The sequence below is a fragment of the Prionailurus viverrinus genome, chromosome A1 (assembly GCF_022837055.1).
Source record: "Prionailurus viverrinus isolate Anna chromosome A1, UM_Priviv_1.0, whole genome shotgun sequence".
NCBI classification, from domain to species: domain Eukaryota; kingdom Metazoa; phylum Chordata; class Mammalia; order Carnivora; family Felidae; genus Prionailurus; species Prionailurus viverrinus.
The window spans coordinates 235,397,875-235,414,349 of record NC_062561.1 but is presented as its reverse complement, the minus strand read 5'-3'; the positions used below and the strand labels follow the sequence as shown (position 1 = coordinate 235,414,349).

The following is a 16,475-nucleotide window of genomic DNA, read 5'->3' as shown; positions in this document are numbered from 1 at the left end:
GGCAATCCGGGCGCGCCCTGGCTGCCATCCCCGCCAGGCACAAGGGGCTGGGGGGGGGGGGGGAAGGTGCCGGTCAGAGGGCGCCCCCGGAACCTCCGATAAGGAACCCTTTGGCCCAGTGGGCACCCCCCAAAGTGTGACAAGCCGACCATGCAGGGCGCAAGTGAGGCTGCCCACCCAAGGACGTGGCGGGGTGCAGCACTCGGTCACACCCGCCTCGCTCCTCCATTGCGCATCTGGAGCAGTTCTCCGCTAAGGGGACTCCTCGCGCCCCAGGCCCTCTCCGCCCCCCCGCCCGGAAGTCCCCTGCCCTCCCCTCGCCGCGCGGGGAGCAGGAGGGTGGGAACCCCCTACCCACTAAGGGGGGAAGGGAGAACCCCTCCTCGGCGCGCCCAGATGGTGAAATGGAGAAGTTCCAGCTGTCCTCGGGGTCGGGGGCACGAAAGGATGGGAGGTGTCCTCCGGCCTCGCGCTGAGCTCGTGCAGAAGAGAGCGGGAGCACCCCCGCCCGCAGCCCACTGGGAGGCCGGGGGGGGGGGGGCGCCTCCCGCCGCGCCGCGAGCTCGTGGGGGACGGGGGGAGGTTGGGCGCCCCCGCAGCCTCGGAGCGAGGTGGGACGCGTGTGTGGGGGCGGGCAGCGGGAACCCCGGGCCGCGCTCCGGTAGCGGGGAGGGGGTGGGCCCCGCCGAGGCCGGGCGTGGGCGGGCGGGAGGAGGGGACGTCCCGGCCGGCGCCCCCCTCCCCTCCCCTCCCCCTCGGGCCGCCCCCAGCGCGTGGCTCGGCCGTCGGGGGGCGGCGGCGGTGGGCGGAGGCCGGGCCGCGCGCTGCGCGGTTGGTGGGGGGGGGGGGGGGGGAGGAGAGGGGCGGGCCGAGGGCCCCGGTCGCACCCGCCCCCTCCCGCGCGGTGGCGGCAGCGGCGGCGCCGGGAGCTGCCCCTGAGGCCGCCGCCCGGCCCCCGCCCGCGCGTCAGCGCCCAGCCCGGGGCGCCGAGCTCCGCCCGCGCCGGAGGCCCCTGCGCGCAGCTCGGAGCGCGGCAGCCGGGCCGGCCGAGGCGGCGCGGGGGTGGGACGCGGGCGGCGCAGCCCCGGCCGGGCGCGCTCGGCGGGCGCCCCGCGAGCCGGCCCGATGTGGCGGGAGGCGATGCGGCGCCGCCGCTACCTGCGGGACCGCGCCGAGGCGGCGGCTGCGGCGGCGGCGGCGGCGGCGGGCGGCGGCGACGGGCTGCAGCGGTCCCGGGACTGGCTGTACGAGTCCTACTACTGCATGAGCCAGCAGCACCCGCTCATCGTCTTCCTGCTGCTCATCGTCATGGGCGCCTGCCTCGCCCTGCTCGCCGTCTTCTTCGCGCTCCGGCTGGTGAGTGGCCTCCCCGCGCGACCTGCCCCGGCGCCGTCCCGGTCCCGGAGCCCGGCGCCCGGAGGCGGACCCGACCCGGACGAGCCGCGCGTCCCGCCAGGGGGCTGGCCCCTCGGCCCGCGGCTCCCGGCCCGGCTCGCGGTGGAGGGGGGGGGGGGGGGGGCAGCGGGCGAGAGAAAACTTTCCGTGGCAGGTGGGGCCCCAGATAAAGTTGCCGGGGTGCTCCCCGGGGTGGACGGGCAGGGCGTGTGCTCCCCCACCCCGGCCCCGCGCACCCGCTGGCCCGGCCCGCTGCGCTTTCCAGCCGGCGCCGCGGCCGCAACATCTGCCCGAGACGCGACCGCTCTGGCCGCTGCCCGAGGCCGTGCACGGGCCCCCGGAGCCGGCGTTTTAGTTGGGAGTGCACGTTAACTCTCCCAAACCTGCCCTGGGAAAGGGGTTAATGGCGAGGGAAATGGGGGGGGGGGGAAGCATAGGATTATGCATCTCTGCCCTTATATCTATTTAGTCCCATAGACAGAACGAGATAGGGTGTTGACCTGTTGTGAGTCTTCACGCTTTGAGTCTGTAAGTAGCAAGCACCCACGGACCGTTGATTTCCTGTTTCTAGGGAGGTTGTTCATCGTGTCGACTCTTTCGTGCGGGTTTTTAAAGTGGGTTTCATCACCAGGAGCCTCGGTGCAACTCAACAGCTGATGCCAGTTTTGCCAATTTATGTTTTTCAGGCAGGAATCCTTGGCTCGCTCCCTGGAGCGGGGAGGGAAAATCTGTAGATGGCGGTAAACTTCCTGTTACCGATCATTCTGGTTGTGTGGTTCAAACTTTTGCACTGCCTGCGATTGTGTATGTATGTGCACACTGCCAGGCATCGATTATCCAGTGGGGTATTTGGGGTCAGCGGTTGATCTGGAGATGTCTCTACTGAATGACTTGTGTGTGTGTGTGTGTGTGTGTGTGTGTGTGTGTGTAGCTTAGAATAGAAGTATGCACGTGCATTCGGGTCCGGGAGCAAAGAAATAAATGGACGTTTGCCTGTATTTCACCAAGTGTGTAAAGAAGCTGTCCTTCCTGCTTGCCTCCTGAGCCAGATGGCACTCAGTTATTATGCACGGGAAAAACTTGTTATCATCATAGGGTTCTTTTAAAAGTAAAGTTTTCTTTCTCCCCACATTTCCCGAGAAGTGCTGTCTCCTGATGGAATTCGGTAAGAGTCCAAAATAGAATGTAGGGGATCCGGGTGCCCCGGATCACACACTGGTTCTTCTGTCGTAAAATCCGGAGCGGAGAGCGCCTTTTGGTTCTGTTTTCTGGGTGTGACTTCAGCGCTGTCCTCATAGCCACGGCAGCAGCCCCGGATGCCCCCTGGAGTGGGCATGGCATCTCTGTCTCTCTTCACCACTTTCAGGACTGGCACTAGGCTCTCTAAAAGCATCTTTTGTTCATTCCTGCACTTGCAGGGAAGAAAGCACGTCAGCTTTCCTCTGGAAATCTCTTCTGCTAGGACGTCGCTGCTTGTGATTCTGTTGAATCTGTAATTCAAACCCTTCTGGCTCGTTCTCTTCTAAATGGGAAAGGAGGAGCAGGTGATGGCCTATTTATAGCACCATTAATATATTTAAAGACAAGTGTGTAAGTTCATGTCTCCCCTGCACACACAGCACTTTGTTTTCTAAGATACAGGTCTCGAATTTCTTAAACCCCACTGATACAGATGTTCTTGCCTGGGCTTTTCTGAGGTTCAGCATCGTCCAGCTGTGACGCCCTTCTCCGCGTTGTTTTTGAGCTCTCCGTTAGTCTCTCTTTATACACCTCCTTTATGTTCCATATCACATGGTGCGAGTGGTATCCTTTTCACAGTTTATCCAGGCGTCTTTACCTTTCCTTGAGAAACCCACCATTTCCACACTTTCCTGGCGTTCAGCTAAAGCGTTTAAAGCACAGAGTAAGCACTTCCCGGGCCATGGCTGTGGCCTAGGATGATGCCCAGAGGCAGCGAAATGGACTGTTCCTTGCTGTACCTGGTCTGTGGACTGACTACTGTATGAATCTTTCAAGGTGAAGAGCTCTGCAGAAACGTTCCAGAATCAGGGAGTATGAATGGTTTTGGTGGAAAGGCTCCCTTCAGGTGGGGACTGGGGCTGCAGGGCCCAGCGGGAGGTGGGAACGCCCGCAAGCCATAGGCAGTATCCTTCCATACTAGACGTTAGGGAAGACTGGGTCAGTTCTGAGCTCCAGACGGCTCGTTTCTCTTTTGCTTTTAGTAATATCATAAACAGCAGTTCCGCTTTCCGGAAAATGTTCTCTGTTCACACAGAGATGGAGCGTTGAAAGACAGGCCGGTGTTCACGTAGAGCTGTGTTCACACCAAGCGGGGTGAGTTCGTTTCTCAGACTGACCAGAGCTTGGCTGCTGAGCGATCTACCTCTGGGGGATGGAAATAGCCGCCTGGGGCCAGCCCAGGTTTCCACCTTCGAGCGCTTTACAAGAATAGCTGGGCTCTGATGTAATTCAGGAGCTCGGCACATCTATTTTTGCTGCCTGAAATCTTGGACAGATTTCTTCTTTCCCATGAATCTGCCTGATTTTGGTTTCTATTAGACTTCCATCCGTTCCTGTAGTAGAAAAAGTCTGGCAATCTTCTTCATGCACATCCAGTAGTCTCCTAGAACATTTGGATCACAAAATGATCTTAGCATCATCCAAGTACACAGTGATGTTTTGCTATATGGACTTGCCTTTGTACGAAGTGATTTGGAATAGCTGGTAAAAATAAAAGGGTAAGTTTTGTCTTAGTAGCTCCCTAATTGACATGATTCACAAATCAGTTTCACTTAATTTCAACTTATGATCAATCAGTCCATGAAACTGCATGAAGTTAAAGTAGTTCTTGAAGTATTTTTAAACTTTTATTTTTAATGTTTATTCAGTTTTGAGAGAGAGAGGGAGGGAGGGAGACACAGAATCGGAAGCAGGCTCCAGGCTCCAAGCTGTCAGCACAGAGCCCGATGAGGGGCTTGAACCCACGAACCATGAGATCATGACCTGAGCTGAAGTCAGACGCCCAAATGACGGAGCCATCCAGCTGCCCTGAATTTTTAATACATTGTAAAAATAAATTCTGAATTGAAACTTCACCATCTTGCTTAGTTATTTTCTACATAGGAAGCCATTAAATAGGTTTTATCCCACATTCGCTAGGAATTATCTAGACATAGAATAAATAGGACGCCTGATAGCATGTCTTGAATTTTAATAATTTGTTTAATAATTTGAAACATATTTTCTGTTGCTTTTCAAGGGTGTTGTACTGAGAGCACAGGGCATGATGGGCAAAGTAAACTTGACACCTGGCATCAGAAAATAATGGAACTCATGAGATCAGACTTTAAGTTCTGAGTCTTATGATGTCACTTCATTTTCCAGGACTGGCTCTCATTACTACATGCGTGGAACCGTCTATCAGAATTAAATCCTCTCTGACTTACCACGTCCAAAATCAGCAAGCTTTTTTTTTTTTTTTTTTTTCGAAATTGGCCTGTCATTGTTAGCAAAGTTGACATAATTTTTTTAGTTTGTCAAAATACCAGCTGGCTCCAACCAGATTTGTTTTAGCTAAAATTCGTGATGAGAAATAGTTAATATTTCAACTGGAATGGAAAACTTTTATTCCCATACATTTTATTTTTTTATTTTTATTTTTTTTTAAATTTTTTTTTCAACGTTTATTTATTTTTGGGACAGAGAGAGACAGAGCATGAACGGGGGAGGGGCAGAGAGAGAGGGAGACACAGAATCGGAAACAGGCTCCAGGCTCTGAGCCATCAGCCCAGAGCCCGACGCGGGGCTCGAACCCACGGACCGCGAGATCGTGACCTGGCTGAAGTCGGACGCTTAACCGACTGCGCCACCCAGGCGCCCCTATTCCCATACATTTTAAATAGATATTGCAACAAAATAGATTTTTTTTGTTTTGTTTTGCTATGAGATGGAAACCCATGCAGGTATACATGCTTTTATTAAATATGTAATATGCATGATTTCGACTGAGAATATGACCTGTATGCTTCCTTTTTCGTGATTTGGTGAGCTAAATCTTTCAAACAATAACCATAAGTACTTGCCATTCCAAATCAGTTTTCCGGGGAAAATTGGATATTTTTTCTAGGGACAGATATATCAGTGTTTCTACAACGGAGAAACACACACAGAAACCCAGTCATTGTACAGGAAGATTGGCTTTATTATTCCAGACGGTATTTCAGCGCCCCCAGTGGGTGGTAGGATGTCAGTGGGGACACACTCAATCCTTCACCCTTGTCTTGGGGGGTGAAGGCTGGAGAAGGCAGATAAATGTCTGGCCTCTTCTTTAAGGAACAGGAAAAGTTGTATGTACTTCCTCTGGTCCCATAATTCTGGGGGTGCATGGGACTAGAGCTTGTTCTTAGGAATCAGAGTAGAGGTATCTCAAGATATACCTTCCCGTGAATTTCTTTGCATTCAGGAAACTCTTCCTTGGCAGGTGTTTGTAATTGCAACCAGCCTTTCACGAAGTCATTCCACTTAACTGTGGTATCAACAAAAGATGAGGAAAAACCGTAATTTTCTGCAGGAAAGGTGGTTGCAATTTAGAAGGCTGACAAGGAAGGATTTGGAAGCATCCTTGGGATCTTAAAAGTGCACAATTCAATATATGCACAGGACCTAGTCTTCTCCTTTTAAAAAGGGGCAGAGAAAGTGATGGTTAAGAGCATCTTTCTGCGCGGGCCTTTTGGCTTTGTGCCTTTCCATCTCTATGACCTTCGTCAAATTATTTAACCTCTCTGTGCCTCCGTTTTCTTGTTTGTAAAATAGAACGGTACCTGCCTTCTGAGGCGATGGTCCAAATTAGTGCTTGTGAAGCAGTCAGAGTAATGCCTGGCCCAGAACATGCCCCCCAGGAAGTACTGTCAGGAGAGTCTTCTGTAGTTGCATTTCCATTGTTGCTATGGAAGAACATGTCACATGGCATTAAAGCTGGAAGGCACTCTTGGAGAATGAGGACAGAGACCCAGAGCAGTGCGTTCGTTTCTTAAGGTCCCACAGGGGCAGGGCGGGGGCCAGATGCACGGCATTCGACTTTTCCTGGGGGAGCTTTCCTGGAGGCCACTGCAGATCGGAGATTCCCGGCTCCGGTCCAGGCACAATCGCGGGTTTCCTGTTGAAATTTCCTACTGACGTGAATGTCCTCAGCCCTCATTTTCTGGAATGGAGTTACACGTCAATTCTTTTCTCTTTTGATGTTAAAACAAATCTTGGTAGAGCTGCTTCCTGACGTTGAGCTCGTTGAGGTGGGCATCATTTATTTTCATTATGCCCAGTATTCCCAGTGTCTTCCCCATTAAGCTGAGGACCCATTTGTGGCTGTGCTTTTGTTGTCTGAGAAATCTCTGGCATAAATACCGTGGCATGTAGAATCATTCCTGTTGAACTATTTGCGAAGTTTCCTCTTACCGATATTTTTAAATCATTCTATTTAAAAGGTAATAACACTGTGAGAGCTGATATATTACTCTGTTACAGGTGTTTAATGGTGGTATTAATCACTTTGATATGTTGATCAGTAATTGCTAGTGATAGTCTAAAAGGGGTGTCTGTGAAATAATCCGCTCACACAGCAGTCCTTTCTATAACTTGATATTGGCTTCGGCACAATTTACTGGACTTCACTCATTCTCCTTCCAACCTGCAAAGCTCCTGAACTGTGTGAAAGCATTTTCACTACCACATTACTGTCATCTGATGTTCAGCATAGTGTTGTGAGCTTGTCTCGCCTCCTCAACAAATCGGGATGAAACGGAGCTCCGCTCCGGGTGTTTCACACAGCCCTGGCCCTAGCCTTGGCCCTGGCCCAGGCGTGTAATTAACACATGTGTAATTGATGGCGTAGGTCTGCTTTCCTTAGAAGCTGGCCTTTCCATCAGGAGCCTACTGGTTAGCATGACAGAACTTTGCTGATAGCCCTGGATCGGGGTCTGTTTTGCCACCTGGTGTGTGCCCCTGAGAAATTAATTTACCTGCCGTCGCCTCAGCTACTGTTTCGTCGGAAATAACACAAATAGCACAACCAGGCTCGGGGAGCTCTGTTGGGAATGAAGAAGGATAGATCATATGAACATTTAGCACAGCGCCAGGCACATATTGCACCCAAGCCCCACGATGACCTCACTGTTACTCGTATATTTGTGCCACAGAGGGTTTTCCTTGTCAAGGCATCCTGTAGGTGACATGTATGTCCGGCTGGAAACTAAATGGATAATAGGATTTTTAAGTCTGGGCATGAAAGAGCAGGGGATATGTTTCTCTTTATGTGATACATCTTGTGCATAAACTCTGAGTTATTAAAAAAAAGATAGTTGGTGATCCAAAGATAGTTTAATTAAAAGTCACATTTTGACATAAGTGTTTCATTTTCCAGCCCTAAAATTCATGCCAAATGGACACTCCCGTGGCTTTTCCTATTTCTCGATTTTGTTAGCTTTGGATAATGGTGTATAAAAGTAAGATATTTATGATGTGATTTCTTGATATCATATCAGGAAATTGACAGACCCCTGGAAATTCTGGCTGCAACCACCAGGTGTGTTTGGGAGGAGAGAAAAGGATGGTTGGGTTAGCTCACGTGTGCGTCCATTTGACCAAGTTGAGGTGTGGCTGATGTTGCTTTGATGCTCACTTTGTATAAGGATACAATAAAAAAAAAATCACAAGGAGAAAACTTCATGGATCCAGCCGTTCCTGGTAATGTTATAAATAATGTTTTTGTTCCTTCTTTTTACCTGGGCTTACACTTCTGACCCAGAAGCCACATAGTCAGTTGAGAGAGTGATGCAAACGGTAATGGGAACCTTTACCTGAAAAACCATCGTGAGTAACTTTGCCAACTACCTTTCCGACTTTGCTCCAGTTTCCAGAACAATGGTGCCAAGAAAGAGTAGGAATAGAGACCTGGGTCTAGGCTATTAGGGATACCTAAGGCCAGTTATATCTTAGAGTCCAACCAAATCTCTTAAAAAAAAAACTTGGTGCTTGAAATGGAAATTTCCAATTAACACAATTAAAATATATTGGATGAATAATTTATTGTATTTGAAACATACAGACATAAGGTACGATAGCTTCTTTTTTATTTTTATGTTTAAAAAAATTTTTTTAACGTTTTATTTATTTTTGAGACAGAGAGAGGCAGAACATGAACGGGGGTGGGGCACAGAGAGAGGGAGACACAGAATCGGAAGCAGGTTCCAGGCTTCGAGCTGTCAGCACAGAGCCCGACGTGGGACTTGAATCCATGAACCACGAGATCATGACCTGAACCCAAGTCAGACATTTACCCAACTGAGCCACCCAGGTGCCCCAGTAGCTCCTTTTTAGAACACTGAAATTACTGAGATTTCCCAAGATGGTTATTGCGGGTGAGAATCCTATGAACAAATCAAGTCTCTGTGGCCAGCCACTTAGAGGAGGTTCCTGGTGGAGAATATGGTGGACCAGTACTTTGGAATGGGGGCCTTGATTGCAAGGTCTTAGAAGTAGAACTTCTACCTGTTTCCCTAATGTCCTTTACTGTCCCTCAGACATGATGGTGTTGGGACATTACAGCTAGAACGAGCCCGATCTCAAAGGTGCTGGCTCTCATTTCTACGTTCTTATCCCCAAGGCTGATGTGTGTGTGTGTGTGTGTGTGTGTGTGTGTGTGTGTTTAATTTATTCTTGAGAGAGACAGAGACAGAGCATGACCGGGGAGGGGCAGAGTGAGAAAGGGACACAGAATTGGAAGCAGGCTCCAGGCTCTGAGCTGTCAGCACAGAGCCCGATGTGGGGCTCAAACCCACAAGCCGTGAGATCAGACCTGAGCTGAAGTCGGACACTAACCGACTGAGCCACCCTGGTGTCTCTCGTTTTATTTTAGAGAGAGCAGAGGAAGAGAGAGGGAATCTTAAGCAGGCTCCACACGGAGCGTGGAGCCCGACGTGGTGCCCTGTTGCATGACCCTGGGATCATGACCTGAGCTGAAATCAGGAGTTGGATGCTCAACCACAGAGCCACCCAGTCACCCCTATTTTTTTAAGCTGTAAAAAAATTAAGGGCAAAGTAGGTGAGACTTCAAGCAACTAGTGATCTGTGGACATTATAAAGGAAACAACATTTTAGACTAGTTCGTTAGTCGAACCAGTAATGATGTTAAACATTCAGAGAATGAAGAGATCAGGTGAGTACAAATGAAAGACACAGTAGTTTCAGATATATGGTGGATCAGATGTCTAATCCTTTCTCATCATTGGCTTGTAGTTAATTCAAGCATTTAACAGCCATGTTCTTCACAGTTGGTCTCTAGGTGCACGGAATGGGGTTTATCATTTGACCAATTTGATCAATTTTTGATTTTTAAGCACAGTTCTCATTGATACCTATCTGACTTCCTTATTTACATTGAAGTAAACACTCATGAACCCAGTCGAAACCAGAATAGTCTGTATGGCACTCCTGTCCCAATCCCCTGCTGAGCCTCAAACGTAAACTTTATATTGAACTTTTTGTCATCGTTCTCTTGCTTTTCTTTTTATTCATTTTATCATGTATGTATGTGCATCCGTATATATTATTATAGGCATATGGTGTGAGGTAGTGATTGAGATCAGTTACATTTTTTTTCTTGTGGTGAATGAAATTTTCCTAATCACTTTTAGCTGTTTCTTTCCCCATGTCTGTCTTTCCTACCTCAAAATTCCATATGTGAGTGGTTTGTTATGAGTTCTCTATTCTGTTCCGCTGGTTGAGTTTTGTTTTGTTTTTACCTTTGTATTCCTACACGTACACACACCCGCTATAATTGGTAAAGCTTTGTAATAAGTATTTAGATTAAACAGGTAGTAGCATTCAGCTCCTTTAAAAGTTTCTTGACCTTTTTTTCCTTCTCTATAAACTTTATAGTCACCTTATGTCAACCTCATATGGTTGAGTATGAAAAAACTCAACTGAGATTTTGCTAGTGTCGTGTTGAATCTCTTGATTCATTGATGAGACATTTTATGATATTAAGCTTTTCTATCCATGAACATTGGAGCATCTCTCCATTCATTTGTGTGCTTTGGTGAAGTGTCACAGTTTTATAGATGTTATTCTGTAACTTGCTGTCTTACTTTTTTTTTTTAACTAATAACTGAACTGCAGATTCTTTCAGGTTTCCTACATAGAGAATCATATCACCTGAAATAATAAGAGTCTTATTTTTCTGTTTTCTAGTATGAAGGTCTTAAATTTCTGTTTCTTATGTTATTGTGCTGGCTAAGAATTCTAATATTATCTTGACAGAGTTGGTGATTGTGAGTAACCTTGCCTTTTTCCTAATTTTAAAGAGAGCTCCTTCATAATTTATTTAGGAGGATATTGGTTTTGTAGATTTCCTTTGAGATTCCCTCTTGTTATACTTTATGCAAAAAATTTAAATGTGATTGGGTGTTGAATTTTACTAAGTTGAAGTGACTACATATGCTTTTTAAGTTGTTTTTTAGTCTGTCAATGTAATGAATAATAATTATAGGTTTTCTAATATCAAACGATTTTCATAGACCTGAGACGAACTCAATTTTCATGGTATCTCTTATCAAATGTTGGATGTCATGTGCTAAGAGTTTGATTAAGAGTTTTACAACATTTTTTTTTTTTGGTGAAGTGAATTTGAAATATTCTTTTATGAAACTTTATTTGTTTGTTTGTTTGTTTGTCTGCTTAAAGTAGGCTCCACACCCAATGTGGGGCTTGAACTCATGACCCCAAGATCAAGAGTCACATGTTCTACCAATGGAGCCAGTCAGGCCCCCCCCACCCCCCCTTTTTTTTTAAGTTAAAGAGAGCATGCCTTCCTTTTCAGTTTTCTATAAGATTTTAAGGTTTTTGGAATGTTGGGATGAGTTGGATAGAATTTGTCTGGAAAACCACTTGGGCTTGTCACTTTCTTTATAGGAAGATTTAGAAACTTCCATTTCAGTATCTTGGATATTAAAAGGATTGTTAGTATTTCTAATTTTATTTCTTGAGTCAGTTTTAATAAGATATTTCAAGGAATTTTTGCCTTTCATCCAAATTCTCACATTTAATGGCACGTCGATAATACTTGTGTCTCATTTTAACACTTTACATGTATTCTGCCTTTGGTTTTTATTTATAGTATTATTGTTCTCTTTGACCTTTTAAAATCTTGTCCGATGTCTGTTTTGTTTTCACTTTTCCAAGAACTCTCTTTTGTCTCTGTTGGGCTTCAGGTGAAGGACAACACAAGCAATGCTAAATCTCCAGGCAGGCGGTTCCAGGGTCTCTGGCCCAGGAGCTGCGAATTGAATCATCTTTTGACCCAGACTCTTTCCCTGGAAACAGTCCCTTGTCTTCTGTTTTCTGTGATCTCTGAACCTTCTCTTTGGGGTATTCTTCCTTGTCGGTCACCTTCTTGAACACATCTGGGTTGACTGTTTGGGGAATGTTCCCCACGTGGGGACTGAGCAGTTTCCTCAGCCCATCTTCCGTCATAGATGGAGAACCCAGAGTTTCCGTTAAGTCTACAACAGCCGCAGTGCAGGCTGGTATTGCTTTTGGAATCACAAATCTCTCAAAGCTTACTCAAGTTCTTACCTATTTAATGTCAGTCATCTGTAGGTGTCCGTGGTCATCATAGTTATTCTGAAGATCTACTCGTTAGATTTGCTGTATGTCTCTGCCTTCTCACCCCATCTCTCTTTCTCTCCCTCTTCTCTCTCTTACTCACTGCCCACTCCTCCTCCTTTCTCTCTCTTTGAGCCTGTTTGAGTAGTGCACTCTTTTCCATGAGGCCATTTTGTCCAGTTGAAAGGATTTTCTGGCACCATACTCCTTGGACTTCACTCTGACACACCTTAATCCATTGTTGAAAGTGGTCTTGCTTTGCCCCCACGAGGCTGAGTTTTAATCCCTTCTCACCCCAGAACCAAGTTGAGTCATTTACTGGTTGGGACTGAGAAGCATTTTCCTCTTCCAGTCTGAAAGATCCATACAGTTCTGGAATCTGTTGCTTCCGCATTCGTCTTCCTGATAGCCAACCTGTGATCTCCTGGTCTTGTGTTTGCCTCATGATACCTTAGTAGATGCAGCCAACAGCAGCAAAGCCATGGTTGTAACATTTCGTTTAATGACCTCTTCTGGAGTAGAGTCAACAAACTCTGGCCCACTGCCTATTTTTTAAATAAAGTTTTATTGAATATAGCTGGACCCTCACTCGCGTATGATCTACAGCTGTGTTGAAGGTACATCAGCAGAGTTAATTAAATAACGTGACTGAGACCGTGTGGCCCAATTAAAGCCTATAAAATACTGATGATCTAGCTCCTTGTGCAAACAGTTCACTGAGCCCTGCTCCGGACTTAGAATTCTGTCAGGGCATCTTTCCCCCTCCAAGATAAATGAGAAGATATTTTGACACATGTTGGACCTTTGCTAACTTGGTGGCCATTTTTCAGTCTCAATAACTGGGCTTTTCCGTCTCCTGCTGCTTGGCAGCTGTCAGTGCCACACAAGTTAGGTGTTGTCAGACCAGCCCCCTATCGCGTTGTACCAGTTTTTGTTTTCAGTAAAGACGGGATGGGTCGTGATGAGTTAGCAAGAAAACCCCAAATGTGGCCTAACATACCAGAGGTTTAGTTCGTGCGCACACATCCTGGCCAGGAGGGAGGTTCTGCTCAGCTTAGTGACTCCGAACGCTCAGCCACAAGTGTCTTCCCCGTGACAGGTGCTTTTGTCCTCATTGTGCCATAGATGGGGGGAGTGCTGCGGGGCTTCAGACGGGCATTTGCATGGCTCTGCCCAGAGGACAAACCTAGGGTTCTACTCTCGTTTCATTGGCCAAAACATGGTTACTTCTCACTTCAGAGGAGGTCAGAAAGTGCTTCCCGGAAGCAACCCAGAAGAAAGGGTTTCTTTCTTACCTTCCTACCATACCTTCCTTCTGCTTTCTCTGCGTTTCTTTTGTCGTTGGCTTTGTTTTTATAATTTCTGAAGGGGGAAACAAAGTTCATTAGTTTTCAGCCTTTTCTTTAAATGGAAAGCTTGGTCCCCAAAGGGAGCATTAGGGACTCAGCAGAGAAGTCGCTAACCAGTTGGAGGTGCAAGGAGATCCAAGGACCTGAGGGCCTGCATCTGTGGAGGACAGCCTCTCGGGGGCTCCTGAGAGCTGTCACCTTCGCCACCTCTGCGAGTGCACAGCCAGAGAGCTGGTGCGGGGCCGTGGAGAGCCAGGGTGGGCTGGGGCCCGCCGGCTTGTCCCCATGTGTCCCCGCCCACACCTGTCCAGCGCGCCACCCTTCCTGGGGGCTGCACCTCCTGTGGCTAGCTCTTCCCTGGGAACGTTCGGGAGAGGGGATTCTGGGAAGGAGCATCCATCAATTGGATGACAGAACAACCCAGCACAGTCGGCTGCTTGTTTCCTGGGTCTTGTGTATACCATGCTCGCTGTTTGACTTCCACATAAAGAAAATAGCACGATCATGCTTCCGCCTGATGGGATGCAGCCCTTCTTTGTACAACTGAAAACACACCAACGTTCTCCCTCAAGGAGGATCTCAAGGGTCATTTTATCCACCTTAGTGATGTTCATTTCTCAGCTGTCTAAGGAGCAGTGTCCTTTAAACATCACTTTCCTTGCATACTTGGATATAAAAGCTATTAACACACCCTTAATACATCTCATGTTGTATCCTAGGGAAGAGAAGAAAAAGAGTTACTTCATGTGCACACACGCACAGGCACAAATACATTTACACCAAGCCACGGGAGAAATATTTATAACCGCTGCTATCCTGGGTTCTACAGCAGATCACAGGGACGTCACTGGTATGCTAACGTCCTTTTACCGTCCATTCCATATTCAAGCGTCTTCTTATCTGGTCCTATTTCCTCGGTGGGTGGGGTGACACAAATAGTCCCTTTACCTGGTATTTTGCAAATAGATAATATTTGTTGTTAGAAGTTTCCGTGAACTTTTATCACAGGATACGGGAGCAAAAGAGACACCCTACAACCTGCATTGTGTCAGACCCTTCCTTCCCCTGCCTACGTCGTGTATGAGCAACCCAGTTTTTCTTGAGGGTGTCCACCCGTCACCCCAACCGGTACTAAAAGCTCTTCTCTACCCATGGGCCCAGTGCCAACAGCAGCCTGGTGTGGCCGGGTAGCAGTCTGTCTCCGGTGTAATGGAAACATTATTGAGTTCCTCAGAAGAGGTGTCCTCCTTCGGCAACTGAGCCCTCTGCGTTGGAACAGCCTAAATTTACAGGAATGGAGTTAAGACGTTTTTTTAGAGGGTCATTCATAGGACAGCCGCTCCTGTTTCCACCCATTGATTCCCAGACCTGTGGATCTTGGTGGTGGCAGAGCCCGTGCTGTGCACTGGTGGCTGTTTCAAAGCATCTTTTTGCCCTGGAGGGTATCTCCCAGCCTACAAGGTGGTGCCCCCACGCGGGCACCCTGGGCCTTTAGGAGCTCTTTCCCCCCCTTCAGTCAAGGAAGCTGCTTCTGGGTGATGAGGAACAGGGTAAGACCAGCGAATTCCAAGAGCATAAGCTCATCGTCACACATCATTTGCTGTAAAATGAATGCTTCTGTCAAAAGCAAGGCTCTGTGAAATACCTCGTGAGTGACCACGGCATTGGGAAAGTCCGTATATGGTGGTTTGGGTGGAAGCATGATGGACAGGAAAGCAGAGCCCTAGCCAGAGTAGGTTCAATTCGAGTGAAAACACGCCTTCTGTCCGTTGTAATCAACCTGCCACAGATGGCTGGCTCGTACTCCCGAGAATGACACACGTAAGGGGCTCAGTTACAGTGCTTCGATTCTCTCCTGTTCAGTGGCCGTAGTATATTCTGCAGAACCAGACATAATCCAGATGTCTGGAGTTTTACTTCCTCTGGCAGTAGGTCGTAGGGAACTCTCTGTGAGGACATGGGTACGGATCGAGAGAGACAGGGTAGGCGGTGTTGGGGGAGCAGAACCTATGAGTACCTGTGACATTTGCTCATGCAACTTGTGTCTTCACGGTCTGTCTGAGCCCTGGCTCATGTGGCCCACCTCCATTTGCTGATGGGATGCCAGCTTCATGCCTGGTGGGTCACACAATGGGTCCCATCGGCATGGGCACATTAGATTGCAAGGAGACTTGGTGATGGTCCGTGGTTGGCATTCAGTCCCTTTTGGGGTTGGTAATTAGCGAACCCCTGTTTCTCAAAAAGAGAATACTTATTTGCAGAATCACTAAGAATTCTTCATAAAGCACTGGTTTGTGTGGAGAAGTGGACGCTTTCCGGGAAATACGTGAAGACAAACTTGGCTAGTCATCTAGGAGGCCCCCAAGATGGAGGAACTCAGTGGAAAGGTTTCTGGGAATCTATTCCTTCTGCATAGCTACTGCCTCTGTGCTTCTGCGGCCAAGAGTTTGCTGGACCACTGTTCACCAGTGGCCAGAAGTTGCCAGAAGTGCTTTCTGGGCTGTTTACTCTATGGTAAATTCTTGTTTAAAATAAAATAACTTATTGGTAAATGTTTGCATTTTTGCTTTCATTATGAAAAAACACTGCTGGTTTCTTGGCGATGTAAGGTTGACTGTTATTTTTTGCTCAATACCTGTCTTCACTGTCTTGCACTGTTGAAATTTTTGTTCCCGTGTTGTCGTTCTTTGTGGGTGATCCTTCCTTCTCTTTGAACACTGTTAGGACTTTTTCTTGATCTCTGATCTTTTGCATGTTTACCATCATGCATTTATGTTTGTATTTCTTTGTGCCTCAGTGGCTGGACTTGTCGATTCATGGTTTTTCATTAGTACTGGACATCCCTAACTGATCCACCTTTAGAGACTTTATCTCCTCAAGTCTCTTTATTTTGTAACTTGGGAACTCCAGTCAGACATGTTAATGCCTCCTTATTCATCTTATTCTAGTCTGTGTGTCTTAGGTTTTTTAAATCTTTTTTATCTCTAACATTATAAAGGAATATTTATATTTTGGTGCATCGCACATAAACTCTTTGGTTAATCTTCCAGTTCACAGATTTTCTTTTTAACTATT

At 47.6% G+C, this 16,475-nt stretch overlaps 1 protein-coding gene across 4 annotated transcripts in view; it reads left to right on the top strand.

Annotated features, from left to right (window-relative positions):
- Positions 1-1,125: 1,125 nt before the first annotated feature.
- Positions 1,126-16,475, top strand: part of ADCY2 (adenylate cyclase 2) — a 415,111-nt gene continuing 399,761 nt past the window's right edge. For all 4 annotated transcript variants that reach the window (XR_007154128.1, XM_047867851.1, XM_047867840.1 and 1 more), the window contains exon 1: positions 1,126-1,356. Coding sequence is in view for 3 of the 4 variants with exons in the window: in XM_047867851.1 (XP_047723807.1) it covers positions 1,126-1,356 (231 nt within the window). In the remaining variant the exon portion in view is untranslated. The remainder of the gene's footprint in view (positions 1,357-16,475) is intronic.